This window comes from Falco peregrinus, chromosome 13 (genome assembly GCF_023634155.1).
Source record: "Falco peregrinus isolate bFalPer1 chromosome 13, bFalPer1.pri, whole genome shotgun sequence".
Taxonomy (NCBI): Eukaryota; Metazoa; Chordata; class Aves; order Falconiformes; family Falconidae; genus Falco; species Falco peregrinus.
In genome coordinates, this window is record NC_073733.1 from 3,463,713 (window position 1) to 3,486,226 (window position 22,514).

The following is a 22,514-nucleotide window of genomic DNA, read 5'->3' on the forward strand; positions in this document are numbered from 1 at the left end:
GCTGAGGGGACTTGACGCCTGGATTTTCACATGCTTGGCTTAACAGGGGATTTATTCAGGGGAACAGTTGGAGCATGCAGCATCAGCATCTCATTAACGTCAGAGACAATGCCCCTCCAGTTTAAGACTAAAAAATGGCTTTAGTTTTCCCTATGTAACTTTATTGTAATGGTTTAGGGAGCCACAACAGAGCTGAGTTCAGATTCATTATATTAAAAGCCCTGAAACAGGTTCAATCACACTTGAAACAGCTGGGAAGGGCGAGCGAGCAGCAGAGAGCCTTTGCTCTTCTCCCTGCATCTTTCCAACCACTCGATCCCACTGAGGAGCGGCCAGAAGAGCCCTCTCGGAGGTGAGAAGCCCCCAAATGCATGGTTATTGCTGCACCCATACAACCATAGAATAATTTAGGTTGGAAAAGACCTTTAAGATCATCAACCCCCATCGCTCTGGGATGGACAGGTTTGCCAAATACAACTTTTCTCCTCCCGCCCAGCAGCAGGACCAGCAAAGCAGCCAAACACATTCTGCTGTGAAGGTCTGGATCTGCCATGGAAATAGACTCCAAAGGGAGGTGCAGGGCAATGTAAAAGGTTACAGGGTTTAAGCACCGAGAGGGAGGAAAAAGGTTATATAAAGTTTTACAGGCCAGAACAAAGACCTCAAATATATTAAAAGAAAACAAACATAGGGATGAAGTCAGACATGAACATGCCTCAAGGTTGGTTTGGACTCTTTAAGCAATTTGGGGGTTGATGGACAGTTTTTAAAGAACAAATACAGGGCTACCCCAACCGAAGGACTTCCTATGGGGAGATGTGGGGCTGGAGTCGGCGACCCAGCAAAGAGCTCCTGACACAGAAAGTGTGGGAACCACTTCATGAATGAAGTCACTGAAATAAAAGTTAACATTTGTGTTAAAGACTCCATTTCAGATTGAACTGTACACCTGCAGCGCAAGACAGACCACGGAGCTCGAGGGAATGGGGAAGACTCCACCTTTATCTAAGAGCTCTCCCCACGGAGTGAGGCTGGAGTAGAATCCCGACCTGACGCACGCTTGGAGAAGCCACGACTTTCCTCCGCGCAGAACAAGAGCATCACTCGCGGTGCTGCCAAGCATCGGCCCAGCTGCGATCCTGTGATCCTGCTACCCACCGCCCGCCGTGGCACCCAAAGCGCCGGGCGCTGCGTGTTCCCGAGCTACACATCACCTTCCTACCCCTTCCCTTCCCTCCATGCCATTACGCTCCTCCCGGGGAACGCCTCCCGCTTCCTACTCGAGGAACGGAGTTGAGGTGAGGGAAGCGCTGACAACAAAGATAGCTTCCCACGCCCTAAAAAATTTCCTTCCCACTCAAGTATTTGCACGTACATCAGCTACTAATTTTAGGACCAAGCTCTTTGCCGTACGTGAGAGCACCTTGTGCAAGCCAAGTGGGTTTCTGGGGAGACTCAGCCCTGACAGCCCCAGCACCGATGGGCACCCACAAACGTCACAGCGGGACTCGAGAGACAACTTGCCGACACTGCTTTGGTATCCCACGTTAGCCACTGATGGATTTACAGAAGTCTGGGACATCGTGAGATTTATTGCTTCAGTTTTATGTACTAAGGAGCAATAAATTCTTCCGAGAAGTTAACTCTGTACCATTCCAGCTCTTCCGTTTCTGACCAGCCTCAAGGAAAAAGGTGTAGAGAGGAAATAAATCCCTACCACATCCACCATCGTTTCCTCCAGCGCATTCCCACCATAAGAAGAATCAACTCAAGGAGTGATGATCAAGCACAAAATGAACACTTCATGCATTTTATTGAGTCTATTGAAATTTGCATTATGACATCTTACATAGGGAACACTCCTCCTAAATGTTAGCTATCAAATCTGGTCAGACTGTTGTCCAATGACCTCAGAGTACCATTTTGTATTAAACAAGTCCAGCATAAACAGATGTAAAGCACTGTACAAAAAAAATAAAAAAAATAATAAAAAAAAGGAAACCTGTTACATTCTCAGGTGAATTCAGGGCTTCCCAACCAACAGCCTTACTAGCAGATAATGAAATTCAGGAAGGAGTCTCAGGTATTTTAGCTTAAGGGAACAAAACCAGATAAAACAACCAAAACAAATTCAATGGTATGTTTCCCTAAGAAAAATAAAAATAAAAATAGATGCCTCAAATCAAGAGGTTGGGAAGCCCTGGTATAACACATGCACACTTTTTTTCTTTTTTAACATAACTTGTATGTACTTGGGTAAGTCACCACTGATTCTGTCTCTTCACTCTCCTTCTTCCCTCCCTAGTCAAGGACAAACAAACAAAAAGCCTAGTGTACGTAAGGGCTGGAAATATTTCTGAATTTGTTATAAATTCCCTGAAGGTGGCTCCAAGCCAAGCCTCATCCAAAGCACCTCCTGCTGGAGAAGGCAGCGGAGCAGGCAGATGCCTGTGCACCTCCTCAGCTCCACGCTCCCGTACAGACCCTTCCTCCAGCACCGCGGATGACTGATGAGAAATCCCAGACACCAGCGACATGAATGTACACGCTCCCGCAAAGGATCCCAACCAAGAGGTAAGGCTGTGGCTAAGCCGGCAGGACGCACTCTGTGCGGCAGCGCGCCGGGGAAGCTGGCGCCGGCAGACTCGGCACCCCCCTCGCCGCGCTGCTCCAAGCCCAGAGCGCGGTGGTCGCCCCCAGCTGCATTCCTCTTCGCGTTATTATGAGACCACCGGGAACCTCCTCTTTGTGTAGGCGACTATTTCAAGATAAACATGGACTGCAGATATACCAGGGAAACAGTCCCTTGGACTCCCCGCATTTGCATAATCCAGACAAGTGAGGGGAAACTGGAATGACAGTCATTATGGTCCATTGTGCCAACTTCGGTGGGAAATCCATTCGTTGGCAAGTTGACACAATGGACAATTATGGCTCCTTCAAAGCCGGTAAGGTATCACGGCGGTGCAGCTGCCAGGCCTGCGCATCAATATTTCTCGCTAAACTTTTGAGTCATTTCTATGCCTGCAGTACCTACACTAATCAAATAATTTCTAAAACAGGTCAATTAACTGCCTACAAGTCCTCTGCAAAAAACCCCAACTTGTTCAACGAAATCAAAAAGTGCACGTGAAAGGGAAATCTAACAAACAAATGACTCTTCACAGTCTTTTTAATGGATAAAGCCCCAATTTAAAAAAAAAAAAAAAAAAAAAAAGCATCCACCACTCTGTATCGCTTCACAATCTGAGTCAAACTATCAAACACACTCTTACATAAAAAATGCTGTGCATTCTAGGTTTTGGCCTTGTGACTGCTGTAATTGCTCTGTGCAGAGGCCCTGCGGGTACAGGTCTGTCCTGGCAGAAAGGAACGAAGCTCACACACCGGGCAGATACTCACAGCAGGAGCTTGGTAGTTCGCAGCTTGCAAAAGCCACCACCACAGCGACTGAGGCAGGCAATTACAAGGGACCTCATTCAAAAAATAAAGCAAAGCAACAGCCTTCAATGCAAAAGAAACCGCGCTGCTCCCGGGCTGGGGACAGCCCCGCCGGCGCTGCAGGAAGGCCGAGAGGCTCCCACACGGTGGCACTGCGAACCAGGCAGCTGATGCAACACCGCTGGCTGCCTCCTCAGACTCCCAATTTCTGTACAACCATGCCTTTGAAAATGGCAAAACTAGCCGGTTTAACCCTTCATACAGCTACAAGCACCAGTGAAGTGGCTGTATCCCTCTTGTAATACCAGGAAAGCATAAACTGAGGGAAGTAGTAAGTATAAACACTCAATACCAAAGTGATTCATAAACCATAAATTAGGCTATCTGTGAACCTTGTTAAATTACTTTTTCATATTTTGTTAGCAACTGAAGTGTTAATATCGGCTTTTCCTAACTCCCATCTAACTTTAAAAGAATAGAAATTGAATTACCACAGAGGCTGACAGATGACTCAGCTACATCAAGAGGTCTTTGCCGTATCAGCGATTTAATTTCCACCAACAAACCCCAGCGCCTTCAGCACGCTCGGCATCGGAAAAGGCATATAAAGCACTGAGAACGTTCAAGGTCTCCTGAACTGAGATGAAATTATTTGTTCTTGGTACCATTTGGGAAACCTCCAACATTTTATTAGTTGCTATTGTTACAGAAAGATAAATGTTAAGGCATGCCACTATTAAGCTATAACAAAACTGTAAAGTTGATTCTACCAACGTGAACAGTTACTGGAAACTCAGAACATTAAAAAGAAAGCTATGTTGAATGACACATATCACAGCCGTGCTTCACATTCATTAGCACTAGTGGGCTCCTTTCTTTCTGGTCACCAGCTTTAGTCCTCCAAGATGTACATCAGACTTTCAAAATCTAACATGGTATTCACGTAGAGAGGGGTTTCTTCCTTCTAATTCTATGCTCCAGTAAGTCAGTAAAGCTACTGGAAACCGAAACTGATACCATGTATTTGCTACGTGAACGCTACTGGAAGAAATGCAGAAGTGTCATTTTATTGAGGAAATTTTGGCAGAGCCCAGCACCTGAAATTAAGAGCTAACTTCCAGTTTTACAGTGGTGCATGTCAGAGGGAAAAATTCAAAACCATGAGCTTATTTATTCTTCTGTTCAAAAAGAATACAGGTATTCCCTCTGCCACAACGGCGTGTCCCACCAGGAGGAAAGCAAGCTCCATAGCCAGTCAGGGTTTCCCACTGAACCAAACACAAAACGCACACGCAGAAAAAATCCGGAATTTTGGGACATCGTGGAATCCTTAACTAGCTGATGAGATGTTAGAATGGCTTAGAGCAGAGACTATAGTTTATGCGACCACCACTATAAAACACCAAAAATGTGGTTTAATTAGGAAAAAAAGATAGGCCAGCTTTGGTTTTGTCATCTGAGGAACAAGCAACATTTCCCATATAGCCAGCAAGAGCAGTCCATATCCCTTCCTAACTACTGCCCTGGAGTTGAAGTAAATACTGCTTTCCCTGTTGCACATGTAAGCTAGAGGATAAAAAAAAAAAAATATCATTAGAGAATAAAACAAAAGAATAGGTCACTGAGGGTGAAGGATGTTTTCCCCTGACACTGATGAGAGTTTAGGTACTTTTTCCAATTCTCAATTTCAGTATGCCACATATATAATATTAAAAGTATATTAATTTTAATCTGTCCAATCATCTATCCAATGAGACTATTGAGTTCATTGGGGTTTTTTTAATGGTATTCTTAGAATTGGCTACACATTTAAGTGCACTCCCATAATCAATTACGATTTTCAAACAACCTAACACACTAATAATCTGTTTTCCAGTTAATACTTATCTTTCTGTGGCACTTGTGTCACAGGCTACCAACACCACATATATCAGCATGTTCACTCAACAGATCCAGAGGTTACTAACAGTTGAAGCTGGCGGGGAAGAAAAAACACACACCCCCCGTCAATACTTGTCTGCTGAAGAGTTACACAGCGTTGCCTCAAAAATGGAAAGTGAAAGCTGACAGAAAACCGGGGCATAAACCTCACTGAACAAACTGGTACATACCCATTTGTGCAACCATACCAAGAAATAACCAGCCATTAGAACAGTTTCTAATTTTTATCGTCTTTTCCTGGTGGCATTACTGAGCCAAAACACTGCAATTATAACATTTAATTTCCATTTTTTTAATGCAATTAAGATGTCTAATTCAACTGGTTTTATATTACAGTAGCTGTTCACATAAATAGTACAGATATGCACTGCTCTTGACAGGTACACAGTTACAAAAGCAGCTCTCTTGTATTAGTTTGCTCTCTGTGTGGTGGGTTTTGTATGAAAAGCATTCTTGATTTCTAAGCATGATACAATTTTAATTCTTAATGCGTTAGTACAACAGTGCATTGGAAAAGTACTGAGCTTCTACAAAAAAGCTTTACAATTTTAAAACAGATTTTTTCTTTTTATTTAAACAAGCATAGGCAATTCTTATATTTCCACAACAAGATAAATATCCCAATTAAGCTAACAGTTCACCCTACAGCGTGCCATAGTGATGGGGAAAGGGCTAACATTAGTGTTATTTACACAGACATGTCCAATATTAACCCAGTATGAAATTAAAAGTATGTTGAAGTGTGCAATTAAATTCAGTTTTCAGATAGTTGGATTTCTTGCAAAAATTCCTCTGCGACTCATGTACGTTTAGCTGGGATGACTTCTTGAAGAATTTCTCATAAGCACAATCTTGAGGACAAAACGTTTATCGGACTGGGATGGCAGGGGCTGGCTGGGTGGGGGAAAGAACTTGATACTCTTCACAAAGAACAAAATATTTTTAAGTGGGTAGATGTCTTTGGACACGTGAAATATAACACCCAAAACTGACTAGATCTTGAAAACTCTAATTAAAGAAATTTTCCAATTTTAAAACTTGAATTGAGAGAAAATGCTTTCATGAGGGAAGATTCACTCCAAGTCATTACTATACACTGAGATACCACTCAAAAAGTGGCCATAAAGGAAATGACTTCTTTGCCCATCACTATCACACTAGCTGCTTGGCCATAAATTTAGATCTCATTTAGACAACACTCTCTCTGTTACCAGAAGCTAAGACTGCTCTGCGACAAATGGGACAAGTGGAATTTTCTGATAACCAGCGATCAATGCAGTGGACATGATACTCGTGTGAACAAGGCAATTTACGGAGCTTGTTGCCTTCCGTGTACTCTGTAATACACACACTACAGGTTTTCAGAGCATCGCTCTCACCAAAATTCCTCATCGCTAGGTTGTCAATTTGTTCTTTGGTGAGTCCTCTCGGTTGGTCATCATCATCTTCGTTTAGTAGGAAAAATTGTGCTAGGCTAAGGAATGGTAGAGAACCACTTTCTTCAAAAGTGACCGATCCCCTTGTATTCCGACCTTCCCGTCTGGCACCAGACGTCGAACCACCTTCATTACCACCTTCATACACCTCCCCTGAGCCAACATCTGTATTTTCATTACTTGAAGTAGCACCACCTCCGTTCTGTGGCTCAGAAGCATCCACGTTCTGATTTGGAGTTGGGCCACTAGGATCTGCATCACTATCACTATACATAAAGTAACTCAGCTCTCCGAAGCCTGTCATTATCTGCCTTAGCATGGTCTGAATAGCAACTGATGTAGTCTCACTCAAGCCTGTGTTTAAGATCCTACGGATAGGAATCCTAATGGTACTGACATAAGTTCTCACTCCAGCCCGTTCTGAACGTGAAAACGTGCGCCTAAACCCTCCCCGTTCACTTTCGTAAGTGACTGTGTTGTTAGGTGTCTGGGACCTGGACCGCGTTCTGTTGGCTATGCTGTCTCTCTGCCGATACTCTCCTGGACGAACTCTTCTCACCTGAAGATCAAGTACTATAGTAGGAGGCCTCTGCCCAGGAGTTGCAGACTCACTGGTGCCGTTAGTTTCTGAAGAACCTGCTGCTTGAGGAACAGGTCTTGCTTCAGGGGTTGAAAACAGAACTGCATTTTCACTTGGCATCTCAGTCCCCACTGTATGCTGCCTTAACGTCACATGCTGCCTAGTTCTAGAGCTTCCCTCAGCTTCATTCACTGAGGAGTGGTCAAGTGTTTGAGATGATGTATTGTGATGAGACCTGCGAGGAGGCTCACTCACTGGATTAATAGGTGACCTACTTCTATCAGTCCTAGCCCGTGTTCTCCGCTGTTCTGGACTCCTACTTCTTGCTCTCCTCTGCCCTCTAGGAGGGGAAGCTTCCTCAGTTGTTAGCTCCTCTGAAGTGCTCCTTTCTGATCCAGGCTGTCTTACAGATGGTGATTCAGACCTTGGAATTTCAGAGTCACTTTGGCTGTTTTCCAAATCCTCCCCACTGGAAGGCTCTACAGATGGCTCATTCTCAGTTTCTGGATTTGTGTTCCCATTATTACGGTTGACATTTATTTCCAAACTGAATCTGAAGTCACCACTATTTGGGTTAGTCCGGCTCACTGCTCTCCAAGACTGGTTTCCTCGCTGCCCACTTCGTGTTGTATTTCCAGTCTGTCGGACTGAATTAAGCCAGTCTATTATAGAATCTCCATTTGAAACATCTTCTGCGGACTCTGCACCTGCGAAAAAGACAGGGAACTACCAAAATTAGAGTACTGAGCTAATTTTGGAGCCATCTTTTCCAAGAACATAATTGCTTGGTTTAACAAGTGACAATTTAGAAGCACATAATCCTACCGAGTGTTATTGTGGTTTCACACATAGCATCACAATTCTTATCTACCAGAGCTCTTTTCAGGGAGCAGGAGTGGACATTTTTTCTAATAGGTACAGATAGGCTGCAGCCATCACATCGCAAAACAAGTCAAAATAACACACATTGTTTATCATAAGTAAACGGAAAGCCACGTTTCCTGTGTCATAACATCAATATTCTGTGTTTTCCCTTCTAAACAATTAAGTGATCTATCGACCCCTAAATAGAGAACTAAGTTTGTCTTGACCCTTCACTTAAGAACTGCTTTATAGCAAATCTATCTCACTAAAGAATGAACCCCAGCGGTAAGCTACAAGCTTCCTCCATCAATCTCTTCAGAAGGGTGATAACGAAAGCAATACACCATCTTTGGAAGGGAAGAATGGTGAACAAAAAGAGGGATTGCCAAAAAGCATCCCAGAAGGGAGCAGACAGAAAGGCAATCTTAAAAAAAAAACCACAACCCAAACAAAAAACCAAACAAAATCCCCACAAACCTAAATGCAACTTTATCTCGATGCAAGTAGCAGATGTATTATGAGTGAAATCTGTCCCAGACTGACCTCTGCAGCAGATATCAGATATAACGTTCACTTAGTTTTGAAACAAAGCTGACCTTGCACCTGCCTAGGTTTAACTTGTTCCACTCCTGCACTCAAGTTAAGGTCCGTATGGGGTGCTAAAGTTAAGAGTTTTCACAAATACTGTATATACCTCTATTCTCATCACTGTTTTGCTGTGGTGGACCTTCTTTAACTTGGTGTAGCCTTCTCAGCAACTCTTCTTCAGTAATTTCACCTTAGAAAATAAGCAAAATTTTCCAAAAATATTTCCAAATCATATGTATGGCAAGCATTATCAAAAGCTTCTAAAGAAGGCACAAGCCACCGCTTGTCTTTTTTCTAAATAAATCCTGCCATAATGAGACTGCCAAACAGGTTGCTAAGGAGAAGTTCAGACACTTCAGCACCATTGTCCCAAGTAAGCTTTGCTGAAGCTAAAAGATCCAAGTTTCAACCTATTCAAGACAGATGTGCTTTCTGGTTCTGTAACCTCCACAACTTAGCGGCAATTTTCATCATCCGATACCAACTGAATGGCTGTCCAGAGTAAAATATTTAAGGTAACACCTGCACATCACGAGAAAAAAGGCTTAAATTAGTTGAAGTAGTGTTTGAAATTAGAACCGGTTTGAATTAGGTATCATCTTATGAAGAGTCAATTTAAAGCAGGAAGCCAATTGAAAACTGACATAAAAATGCCCACACAGAACCTCACACCAGACTACTTATCCTTGTTACAAACACACCTCACCAGCACAAAATTTTCATACGATGCTTACAAGAGATTACTTTTCGATCAAAAATGTCTAAGGGTCCGTAACTGGAACTGGGTCAGCTCCAGGTGTTCCCACAGAGTTGTGCAAACACTAGACTTTTGTATTTGATGAACCCACATCATCCTAACTACCTCTCCACCAGTCAGGGGACTGCTCAGATTTGGGTACGTACAAATTAGTAAGAATGCATCATGGAACACAACTGCAGCACACAAGCTAAATGGGTGAAACAGTTTCAGGAGAACAAAAAATGACAAATTGCCTACAAGCAATTCTAATAAGATGTACATACACAAGCATTACCTACCTGGTGTTCCTAGCAAATTGTTATCTCTCATAAGCCTGTAGTCCTCTTCACTCAGGTTGTTTACAAACTGATAGAAAGCTTCTTCTCGATCTAACCGATCTAGCTGACTCTGACGTTGTGCTTCTGATTGATCAATATTTCCTTTATCACTAGAATCTGAACTTTCCATCTTGATGAGTGGAAGAGTACCTAAAAAGAAGAAAACAAACCTTCATACAATATAGTGAAATACGGCACGAAATTTAGACATGTTTAACCTGTACTATGCTCTCCATTGTTATCCTTAAATTTTGCGGGGTGGAGGTGGGGAAGAGTAGTTTGCTAATGAAGCTTCACTTAAGATGAGGTGCAGAACCACAGGGATCAAAAACAAAGTACTTCTCAAAGCATGAACCTCTTCAAGAAGTACAAACAAAACCTATGCCCATCATTATCAAATACTCAATAAAGAGGCAAGTGTTAACACATGGAATATCATCAGCTGTAAGCCTTAGTCCATCTTTACACAGTCGAGACTCTGCTTTTTACCATAAAATATTCCTAATACTGCAACTATGCCACAAAGCATGCCTTACAGTGCCATACAACAGTACAGTACATGGCATAAGCCACCCTTGACCATGTTCTCCAACACTAAAAGAACACGGGATTATACGTTCATCGCTTCTGCCTGCTAGAAGAAACGTCCTCTTCACCATTCAAATGAATTTTAACAGAATGAAGGGGTTATGAAGAATTCAAATATGGAAGACATAAGATGCTATGGAACACTATGTGTGCAACAAACCAAAAAAGCCCATTTGTTTCCTCGTGCACTGGGCTTGCATGGTGAGGTTTTGGTAGCAGGGGGGCAGGCTACAGGATTGACTTCTGTGAGAAGCTGCCAGAAGCTTCCCCCATGTCCGACAGAGCCCACGCCAGCTGGTTCTGAGATAGAGCCACCACTGGCAGAGGCCGAGCCCATCAGTTACAGTGGGAGCACCTCTGGGGGAACACATTTAAGAAGGGGGAAAAAAAGTGCGCAAAAAAACCTGCAGCCGAAGAGAGCGAGGCCATGCGAGAGCATCAGTGCTGCAGGCACCTGGGTTGGGGCAGGGGGAGGCGGGGTGGGGGTCCAGGCACAGGAGCAGAGATCCCCCAGCGGGCTGTGCCCCCCAGCCCACAGAGGAGCAGATACCTTCCTGCATATCCACCAGCCTGGGGAAGGCCCCACAAGAGAGCCGGGGGATGCCCACAGGGGGCTGTGACTCGTGGGCAGCCCGCACTGGACCAGCTCCTGGCAGGGGAGAGGAGCCCAGGCTGTCCTCGTCTGGCTCACAAGCTTTTCATTATATTTTCTCTCCCCTGCCCAGTGGGGAAGGGGAGTGACAGAGTGGCTTTGGTTGGCACCTGGTGTCCAGCCAGTGTGAAACCACACCTCAAAAAAGGAAAAGGATTTGTAAAATCAACTTTAGTTTCACGTCAAGAGAAGAATTTGCTTCCAAGTTTTAACTTTTACTGAATTACTGATGTTGATGACTAAAATTTCCAAGACAAAATTCCACGGTGTATATGTATACCAAGGATAACTACTGCTATAAGGAGCAGTCTTCTACATTGCATATTTTTTTAATGTGATCTTCTCCTTCTATTGTTTTTTACTCAGATGAGATCCTCAACAATGTCTCTTTCTCAAAAAAAAAAAAATTAACCTATGAATGTCATATCTATATTTGATATTGTAACAAAATATATGCAAATGCAGGAGACATTCTGGCACTATTTGTGCCATGCAAATATATCAAATGAAGTTAAAATAATAACTAGTTTCCTTAATCACCATGCCTCCCTATTCACAACATCAAGAATTTTCCTGTACAACTGGTAGAATCTAGTTACTCAGAGAGGTGATTAGCAAGCTAATCCTCTGCATGCTAAAAAGCTCTGCAATAACATTCCCCATCAGAAAACATTCCTTTCATTTAAACCATACTTCATGTGACATGAAAATACTGGAAGAATAAAGCTTTTCTGCTTCTCACTGGAAAATTTCCAACACTTAGACATCTGTCTAGTGCAAAAAGCATCTTTTTTTGGTTTGTCAGCACAGCTGTCAAGTCAAGACTGCCCACAGTTTACATTAGTGCTTCTCCACAGAAGAGCAGCACTGCATGATCTCCAAGGGTAGTTTATTTCAGCTGCTATTGTGAAAATTAAAGTGCACTGACAACCTCAGTGTGTAACAGTAGAAAAATTCCACAGGATAGGACTTCTCATTATTGCAGAGTTGCAAATTAGAAAATAGCTACTCCAACCCTCTTTGTCTTGAATTCTGATGCAGTAGAACTTGTTTTTAAGTTAGTCATATTAAGGCACAAATGACTTGTTGCCACTCAGTAATAGAGCGTGCGAGGCTACTGGTATTATTTGGGTCTGTGAATTTCTGCCATTTTACAGTTACTACCATTTCAAATGGAAGCCTATCAGCTTTCTCTGCATTGCTAAATCTCTGGTGCAATCTAAAGACTCCATGGCCTGTCTGAAGCCCTGCACACGACGTGTTGTCAAACACACCAATAAATTAAACCATTCACAGTAAAAGTTGTGCAATAGCTGCAGCAGGTATGTTCAATTCTGGGCTCAGGCATGAAATCTGTATGCCCTTCAAATCTCAGACATATTTCTAATGAGAACATAGCTTACTTGAAATTCAAACAACTTTTTACAAGCTTTCTGTAGCAGAATTATGACTCCAAGTTACTTCACCTAAATATATATTCATTCTCGAGAAGATACTAGAAATACAAGGACAGCTGCTTTTAAAAGAAACATCTGAATAAAGCCTCAAGTAGAGTGAGAGACTTGCATCTAAAATAAAACCTTGAAGGATACATTAGTTCTCTGGGGATAAACACCAAAATCCCAAGCAGCACCTCTTTTTTTAGGACAATGAAACAAAGTTGACAATAAGATTAAGTCTGGAGATGACACCGGGTTAGGCAGGAGTGCTGACCTGCTGGGGGCGGGGGGCTGCCGGGGCGCTGGGCTGAGGGGCGATGGCCAAGGCCGGTGGTGTGAGGCTCAGCACCGCTCCGTGCCCGGGGGGACACCAGCCCCAGGCAGCTGGGGGCAGGGGGCTGGGAACTGCCCGGCGGGAAAGGGTCTGGGGGGGGCGGCTGGATGTGACCCGCAGGGTGCCCAGGTGGCCAAGGCCAACAGCACCCTGGCTGGTAGCCGAAACAGTGTGGCCAGCAGGAGCAGGGCAGTGACCGTCCCTCAGCGCTGGTGCGGCCGCCCCTCGAGCCCTGGGGGCAGGTTTGGGCCCCACAGGGCAGGGGGGGCACTGGGGGGCTGGAGCGTGTCCAGCGCCGGGCAGGGGCCGGGGTGGGGGCACATGGCTGATGGGGGTGGCTGGGGGAGCCGGGGGGTTCAGCCTGGAGAAAAGGAGGCTCAGGGGGAACCTTCTCGCTCTCCACAACTACCTGAAAGGGGGGTGCAGCGAGGTGGGGGCCGGTCTCTTCTCCCAAGGAACAAGTGACAGGACAAGAGGAAACAGCCTCAGGTTGTGCCAGGGGAGGTTTAGTTGGGTACTGGGAAAAATGTCTTCACTGACAGGGACACTACAGCCCAGGATGTAGTGGAGTCACCACCACTGGAGGGATTTAAAATACGTGTAGATATGGCACTTAGGGACATGGTTTAGTGGTGGACTTGGCAGTGCTGGGTTAATGGTTGGACTCGATCTTAAAGGTCTTTTCAAATCTAAATGATTCTATGGTAAGAAAATAAGGAAATGTAGTAAGATGCTAAGAGACAGGAACAGCATAAAGTTTTGTGAAATGTTTTCCCCCAAACAACTGCCACCTTGGTATTTATTGACTTTAAAACACATACACTGTCTCCATAAAGATGGCAATATTAACAGTTTGTAAGCATCAGACTAATTCTGCAACAGCTTTTTTAAAAGAAAAATCGCACTATACGCACAAAACATGACATTTGTTTACTGCTTATGCTTTGAAATTTTCCTTTTAACTGCAAATTCTAGAGCTTGCTGGCACCTTAGCTATAGAATGTCTATTTGATTATAAGACCTTTGCTCATTCCATTCCAGAACACGAAGAGGCACCATTCTTGGTCAGGGAATAAACAAGAGCCAAAACAAGTGAAGTGGGGGGAAAAACCCAGATAATCTCCTCTTTACCCACAGACTGATGTACACTTCAACAGGTGATCCTTTAGGAAATACTCAGAATAAGTCAGTCAGTCTCGCTATTTCCAGGTTTGCTCCTCTCTTCTTGTCCATCATCTCCTATCTTCCCTCTTAAACCATAAAATCAGCTATTGGTCAAGACTGAAAAGATGCTATTGCTAAGAAAAAAGCCTCAGAGGTGGGATCTTGAATTAAGACTTTAATTTACATTAGGAATATTTCTACTAGTGACAAACTCACTGTATTTCCCCTTTGCAAGTTACTGTAACAGATCACGCCAGCTCACTGTACCCCAATTTTAAGCTGTTTAGCTTTGATATCCTAGGAAACCTATGAATCTATATGGGATGTTTACACTGATGGAAAAACAGATGGCACAAACACATAAATGCACATCGATGCTTTCCCCCCTACCTTACTGTTGACAGCAAATGGGACAATACTCTTCAAACTAGAGCTCTGATATTATAACCAGTGAATGGATAATAGGATTTCTACCCCAAGGCTTCTGCTACTTTCTGTCTCTTCACTGTCCACTCAGCTATACGTCCACATTGTCCACTTTAAGCTTTGCCTCCCAGCCTGCTGCACAGCACTACATTACCAGACTGAACTTACTAGAATATTTAGACTACTACTGCCTCAGCATGACTCCATAGATCCCATCTGGCTGTACAACAGGATTTCCGCAGTGGCACTTACTATGTCATCTTGCTCCTATTTCAGCATGGTAGAGAACACGGCAGAAAACTTGAAAATCTGTCCGTCATTCAGGATTCTGCTCTCAGCTCATGCACTACAGAAAACTGCCTGGCTTAAGAAGCTGACTACAGTAACACAGGGAAATCTGATGAGAGAAAACTAACAGGTATATATTAACACAAGATAACCAACATCTGATTATCTAATAAGCAGCTATGCTTCAACTCTTTCTTTCTTCCAGTGGTTTAGTTCAACTCAAAGGCTTTGTTCTTATCCAAGTTAAAAGATTCAGAATTTCCTTCTTTAGTCCTTCCTCGTCAGCACTGAGTTGACAAAGGGTGGGGAAGGTCATACCTATGAGCAGGAAGTTCAGATCTGTTGGTTGTTGCTAACTTCACCGAGATATTCAGCAATGCAAACCTCTTTATGGGAAAATGGGGGGAGGGGGAGATCACCTAAAAGTTGCACAAAACAAGAGAATCACAGCTAGAATAAATTATTTTCTCTTTTACAAAAAAAAAATATTCTTTAGCAGCTGAATATCCAGACATATTAACTACAGTGAATTCTTAATTGGTGTTCCCATCCTTCCAGGAGTCAGCAAAGTATCTTCCCTGCAGTTATGCTTCAACAATCTCAGAGGTTTCAGAACACAACTGACTAGTTGTCTCTCCACTGCCACTGGAGACTGCAGGAGTAAAACCAGTAAGCCCACAAAAGGTATTGTTTGTTACATTCCTTTATTCAAAAGGAAGTAATGTCATGCTCTTTTAGTACTATATATTCCTTCAATAATGCAAAGTTAAAGTACAAGAAATATTTTACGTTTTCCCTTAAGCCACATCATGTGTAAACTAAATGCAATCAGTCATGAATTTATTACTACTTAAAAACAATCTAGTGGGCCAACAAGGAGTGATAAAACACTTGCCTTGTCCATTTACCTTCAACAGTAACATTGTGTATCTCCACACTGCTTAGCACTTACGGACTACAGAATTCTTCCCAGAGTACTAAGAGACATAAGGCACAGTGATAGATCACTAGCTCTTCCTCCTTCAAAAACGTGTAGTATCTCCTGACATTAGTTATCTGTACCAAATACCAAGACACTACCTTAACCTGCATTTCTGATTTTTTAAATAAAAAATAATACATAAAACATTAGAACTCTCATTAAACTAACCAGGTAAAACTTAGAAGACCTGACAAACTCAGAGATCGCTCATTTGCAGAGTTAAATGAAAAAGCAGTACCTTAAAGTTGTATTATTCATTAAATTTATGGGCAAGTCTGAAATTTTAACAGGACAAAGGCACTGAACTAAACTGCAGAAACAATGCAGATGCTCATGAGCTAGCTGTGCAAAAGTTCTCTCTCAAATTCTCCCCATCTAGGTGTTACCAGTATTTTCAACGTTACATGAGAATTCGTAGTACCCTATATGTTACCTCATGTCCCAGCAACATAGTTAGTACCTTTGTATGAGCAAGAAGAAAAAAAGATGATGGTAATATGAGTTTCATTGATGTGCTCAGCAGAAGGCTAATTTCTCATTTATGATTCATAACCTCATCTTAATTAGGTACTTCAACCAGAGATCACCTTCCTTCCAGTCTGCAGAAATTATCAAACCCTTCAACTAAAAGAAGTGACTCAGTAGTGGAAGCCAGAAATACTTATTTTCTGGTTTGGTTGTTAGAGATTAACTATTTTTTTTCTCCCTTGCCTTCACTGAACATACCTCAAAGGCACTTTAGCTCTACAGCAGAAGTACAACACAGCTGCCTGTTCAAAGCGCTTTCCATGAACTCTGACTTCAGCAGCTCTAACATACCATCCCGCTTGGCAGGACCAGCCCCAGCCAGCAGTCTCTCCAATTCCATTTCTCAAATGACACACAAACAGCAGCAAGAACAGGCAGTTCTGTTACCCTGGGTTCTTTAAGCGCAAACAGAACAAACTTCCTGTGCAGTATTCATCTGACCCACCCCACCTCCCAAGTACTAGATTTTCCTAGAAGAATTAAAAGTTGAAAAATAGTTTCCATGCCAGTCACTGTCCAATTTCTCAATCCCCAAAACTAGCAGAAAGTAAGACATTAAAGAAACTACATTTTCATCTTAAATATTTCATCATTCAAGTCTGCAAGCTCAAAAGCAGAAGCAAAAACTGTCAGTGAATCCTACCATTAAAGGAAAAAGATACCATAAAACAGTGAAATGAAACAGTTACCTATTTGCATTATACATGGAGCTTCATTATGTCAAGTTTGGTTTCTCTTCTTTTTGTGCAGGTGCACAAGTTTCCTTTTGTGATCACATCGAAGTCTTTGATAGCATAGGTACAATTCACTCATCTACATCTTAGATGGTAACAAGTAACAAACTTTCCTAGTTTTCAAAGTGGCATCGTGAATTTTGGATATACTCTCTTTTTTTCCCCTGCTATTTTTGCTTTATACTGACACCACTCTGAAGAACAATAGATCTATGCTCTTACTAGATTTCTGCTAAACTTACCACAAATTTTAAACACTCAAGAACTCCCTGTGTCCTCTTTGCCTCAAAAAAATATCATGGAACATGTACCACTTCCAGAAAGCTGAAGGAAAATTTTGTCTTCTATGAAGTGTGATGCGTGAACAGCTATAAAATTTAAATGCCAGCTTAACAAGGACTGTTAAACATTGATTCAGCTATTTCACTACACCAGTATGTTTCAAAGCAAAGGCCCTAAAACAAGATGTCATTCTGAACATATATTTTAAACAACAGACAGCAGATAATACTTCTGCAGAACAGTTGCAGAAAATTCCACACGATAAAAAAAAAAAAAAAAAAAAAAAAAAGGGGAAAACATTTCAACGGAACCAGCTGTTGGGATGAAGAAGAGAAAAACTCTTAGGTATATCAACAGCTCCTGAGAAGTCAGAAAAGTAAAGAAATCAGGGTACAGAATCTCAAGAGTCCTACAGCATCTAAGGCAGAGTAGCCATCTTACTGCATAAATTCCCAGCTCAAAGAGATCTAGTTAAAAAAGAAACTAATGACAATTTTGCAATGTCATCTTCTGTCTGAAAGGGTAGAGATTAGCAATTCCAGAACACTGAGAGCATGTGGAACTCATGTGGAAGACGAAGCTCTTAAAATAAAATGCCGTAAGAACTGCCAAAATGCAGAGCTTCACATTTTATCACCTGCACTTACTAAAACAACACTTCTCACATACAAATTGAAAATAAAATTAAGACAGTACTGCCTTTTACCCTCAAATTCAGAGGGTATCACAGAAGAGAAAGCTTAGCAGCATATACAAGGTGTAACAAGTTTCCAGCTCTGGAGTCTCATGAAGCGATGCTCTCTTCCTCCAGAAGTGAGCTTCCTGCTAGGTCAGCAAGCAGAATGCCCACTCTGAAGCTCAGAGGAAGAAGTAATGCTGCGCACAAGTAACCAGCATTGACACTGAAAGACAGCAGTATACACAGGACTGACACCCAAGGAAGCTGTACCCATAAAACTACACGATGACCATCATTTAGTGTTCTGATTTCTAAAGAAACAGAACTTATGGTTGGCTTAGTGCTTTCACCAACCAGAACTCACTGAATTTCAATTAAAATAGAAAAACCCATCTTTAAATTTACTACCAAATCTCACTCTCGCCACAAAACTGCCAATACAACTACTACTGAAAGTAAAAGGCTGATAAAACAATGACAATCGCTACAATCATAACCCACACAGGAATTCTGATACATGGACTTTTGTTGTTGTTGTCTACTGCCTAACAAATGTAGAAGTGAAAAATAAAGCAAAATTTATCTGAAGTTAACTGTATATCTGTAAGACTAGAATTCCATTACTGATGACACACTAAAGCAGGCAAGCTCAAACATTTTAACAAGACTACATGCATATACATCTTGCATACTGAAATTAAGAGTGCTCTAAGCAAAATGTTTTTAAGTTACAAAATCAAGAGAGAACGTGCGGTTTCCTGCATATTCAGTTATTGTTAGATGATTTTACGAGACTGTGAGCTCCACAGACCTCCTCGAGTAAAAAGCTGAGCTTCAGCACCACACATCAGCAAAAAGTTGCTAGCGAGTACCTCGTTAATACAAACCTGAACAGTTTGAAGGAGATGCGGGCTTGTGCGTTCAAGACCTTAACTGTAGCCAGGAACATGTGCAAAATCAAGATGGAGTCTCTGTGATGCTTCTGGCTATCCCTACTCACCATACAAAGGTCCTAACTAAGTTAATAAAACTGCTACACTGTTTAGAAGTATTCTTTTTGAGATGTACAAGGCCATCATAAAAATATTTTGAAGACAGAGACATGCATGTTTGGGTTTATCCCTTCAAGATTAATTTTTGCAAGCTCAAGCGTTTCTAAGTTTTTATCAAGACTTAGATTATGTCACAAAACCTTGGATAAATATCCAATAATCTTGTTTGGATTTGAATGTTTTAATGCATGGAAACAGAGTTCTCTACAAAAAAATTCAGAACAGCTTAGTAAGGTGTAAAGCTATATTGAATTGGACTTAACTGTAATCATTAGAGTCAAGTATATGAAGTCATAACATTGTGTTATGGCTGTGGAAAAAAAAAAAAAAAAAGTACACCACCTCCTCTGCAACTAGAAGCATTCTACTAAGACCAAGGAACCTATTTTGATACATTCCTACAGGGAAGAGGAATAAAAGCACAAGTTAAGCAGGTATGTTAATATACAGGTGGTTTGAAAACATTGCCATTTAAGGTTCATGCTATCCATTCCTCTAGAAAGACCAGTGCAAATAAATAAATTTTAAAAGACAGACATATAGTGCAGACCAAACACTTGTAACACTTTTCCAGTACATCTTGGCTTGTCTATGAATTCAGTAATACGGAAACCAAATTTGACACAGATGACAACCACTACATGCTTGAAAAATGCTGGTGTGGTTATTTCAGTGACTAACATTTATGTAGTCAGAATTGCTGATGAGGAGAACAGTGTAGAAGTTATGCTTTAGTGGTCTAACATAACAAGAAGCCCTTAATTTTACAATGTGTGGTGTGTTTTCCCTTGTCAGGAGCAGGCAAGACATAATTCCAAACTGTAATTCTTTTAATTTCAAAACAGTAAACCTGTAGAGAATACAGTCAGTTTAACTGCTAGTGACCACTACAACAAAACTAAGCATCTGACACTCAATTAAGATAATTAACTGCATAAGAAGCAGTCAACTATTTTTAAAAAAAGACTTGACAATTCACTGCAATTAAAATTCAGGGACAAATTGGTGTCAGAGCTTCTTTAGCATTTTGACAATGATTTTCAACTCGAAATTAACTAGTACTGCCAATATGGACAGTCAATAAAATTCAGATGTGTGCCAGTACTACTGGGTTTGAATTCTTGTTTGAATCCTCATTTACAAGCTTCTATCCTCCCAAGAAATGGTGAGATAAACAAAACTATTATTAAAAAAAATATGAATCTGTATTTTTTGCTGTGAAACCTTCTGTCAGACTCCTACTACACACTAAAAATCAAGACACATAACAAACCTTAATAGCTACATTACATATATATATTTACATACAGCTTAATATTGTTCCCCCCTTAATGCAGATCACTGAAGATAAAGTAACACATCTAGCTAGACTTCACAATGGTTTCAAATCACAGTAAAGAGAATCTTTAAATGCCTACAACAGTATCAAAAAGGGAAGGAGGAACTTCCACAGGAAAGTTAAAGTGACAGAGCAAAGACGACATGATTAACTGGAAAGAAACTAACAGAATAGGAATAACAAACATCACAGGTTTTAACAGGTCACAAGCTGGTCGAGACCCTTACAACAGATACAGTGAGATATGAAGAGTTCCTCTTGCCTGTCTCCCACAACACGGCTTCTTATCTCACGGGAAGAACAGATCGAAAACACCGTCCTGAAGAGCTGCGGTTCCTTAAGTAGACACTGAACAGTACTGCCAGGCCCACGGTAATATAACTCGCACACACCCTTCACCCCTCCAAAAAAGAACTAGTTTCGATTCCTCCTCCAGCCCCAACAGATACCTGGAAGGTGGGGGTCCAGCAGCCCTGCCCGGGGGGGTGGAGCATAAACCCTCCCCCAGCTCCAAACGGAGGAGCAGGTTCGACCCGCTTCAGCGGGAGGCCCTGCCACACGCCCCAGGAGAAAGAGAAAGAGACCCCAGTGACAGAGCCCGGTCCATCCGGAGGAGACGGGGGCCGAGGATCCTCGCAGCGCCCGGGTCACACCCGCGCTCAGACCGCCATCACCGCCCCCAGCTCCATCACGGCACCCCGCTCCGCCTCTGCCGCGGGGCGGTTTCGGCCTCCCGAGCCCGGCAGAGCCAGAAGCCGCCTGCCCTGCCCGGGACCCCGCAGCCCGCACGGCGGGGACCCAGAGCTGGGGCTGAGGGGCCTCGCGGCCCCCGGCTGCCCCCGGCTCCGGGCGGGGGCCGCAGGCGCCGCCGCCTCCCCTGGGCCTGGGCCTCTCCCTTCTCCGGGCCATTTTGAGAGTCCGCCTCCAGCCTCAATACTCACCGCCCGCCGCCGCCGCCCGCCGCCGCCTCCCCAGCTCTCGGTCCGCTGCTCTCCCCGCTCCTCAGCGGGCTCAGTTCTAGCTCGTCCCGCTCCGTCCGTCCCCAAACAGCCGCAGCGTCGCCCGCCCTCCTCTCTCAGGCGGCCATTTTCTGCTCCATTGTTACCAAGGAACGGGAGCCCGGAAGTGGCCACCGACAAACGGAAGTGAAGACGCACGCGCCTCTGCGCAGGCGCTGCCACCGCCTCCGGCGTGGGGGGGTGAGCGCGGCCCAACGAGAGGAGCGTGGAGGACCGCGCGGCTAGAGCGGCCCCAGTGCCGAGGGGGCGCCGCCATTTTGAAGAGGGGCAAAGGCCGGGGGTTGTGGCCGGGTGGTATGGAGGAGAGGTGGCTGCTGGGGGTCTTCACGGCCACCCCTCAGCCCACGGCCTTCTGGGGCTCCGGGGACATGTGGAGTGTCTCAGGGCTCAGCTGTGCTCGCCTGCGGTGCTGTTAGGGCACAGCAGCAGTAGGGCCATGTCCCCACAGGAGCCAGGCCTGGCGGTGTGGGGGCCATCTCACATCACCTCATGGTGCGCACAGGGCAGAGGTGCTGGCGGTGACCGACGTTTCCAAAGGCTGAGTTGAAAATTGGCAGTTAGTACTGGTGGCTGTCAGTGGGGACATTTGCCCTCCTAAACCGTGGCAGAGTTTCCTGCCTCATGCTGTGATTTCTTTGCTGCCTAACCTGGTGTTGTGTATTAAAGACAACTGTCACGCCATGCAAAAGCAGAGATCCCGCTTTTCCAATGTGAGCCTTGCGTAACTGAGCACCAGACTTCCCATGTTCTTTAAGGCCTGTTCTTTGGTTATTCCTTTCTGCAGTTCTTCCCCTCTCACCACTGAAACTATAAACGGCAGCTGTGTCTGTCTCCCTCATGGCAGTCTGGCAGAGAAGTGAAATCAGGAATCAGTAAGACATAGTGGGAAGAAAACTGTGGCTGAAAAGATACTGGAGATAACTGGGAGAGAAAAAAATATGGTCTCAGTTTTGAACCCAAGGGGGCTTGTGCCATACCGAGTATCAGTGCTAATTTAAGAAGAGGAAAAGTTAAAGCTCAGCAGACTTGCCGCCCATAAAGAACGGGAGGGATTCCCACAGAGTTTTGAAAGATCCTATTT

General features: G+C 43.4%; 1 protein-coding gene across 4 annotated transcripts; it reads right to left on the reverse strand.

Annotated features, from left to right (window-relative positions):
• Positions 1-1,794: 1,794 nt before the first annotated feature.
• RLIM (ring finger protein, LIM domain interacting) lies at positions 1,795-21,536 on the reverse strand. Of its 4 annotated transcripts, none has more exons than XM_013297832.3 (4): positions 21,356-21,536; positions 9,889-10,077; positions 8,957-9,040; positions 1,795-8,105 (listed from the first exon to the last, which is right to left on the reverse strand). In XM_013297832.3, exons 2-4 carry the CDS (start codon positions 10,055-10,057, stop codon positions 6,571-6,573), a joined length of 1,788 nt encoding a protein of 595 aa, XP_013153286.1. In that variant the 5' UTR covers positions 10,058-10,077; positions 21,356-21,536; the 3' UTR covers positions 1,795-6,570. The 4 variants fall into 4 exon arrangements, with proteins under 4 accessions (XP_013153286.1, XP_055674378.1, XP_055674377.1 ...); XM_055818403.1 differs by lacking the exon at positions 21,356-21,536 and adding an exon at positions 20,677-20,810; XM_055818402.1 differs by lacking the exon at positions 21,356-21,536 and adding an exon at positions 20,642-20,810.
• Between the last annotated feature and the right edge of the window lie 978 nt (positions 21,537-22,514).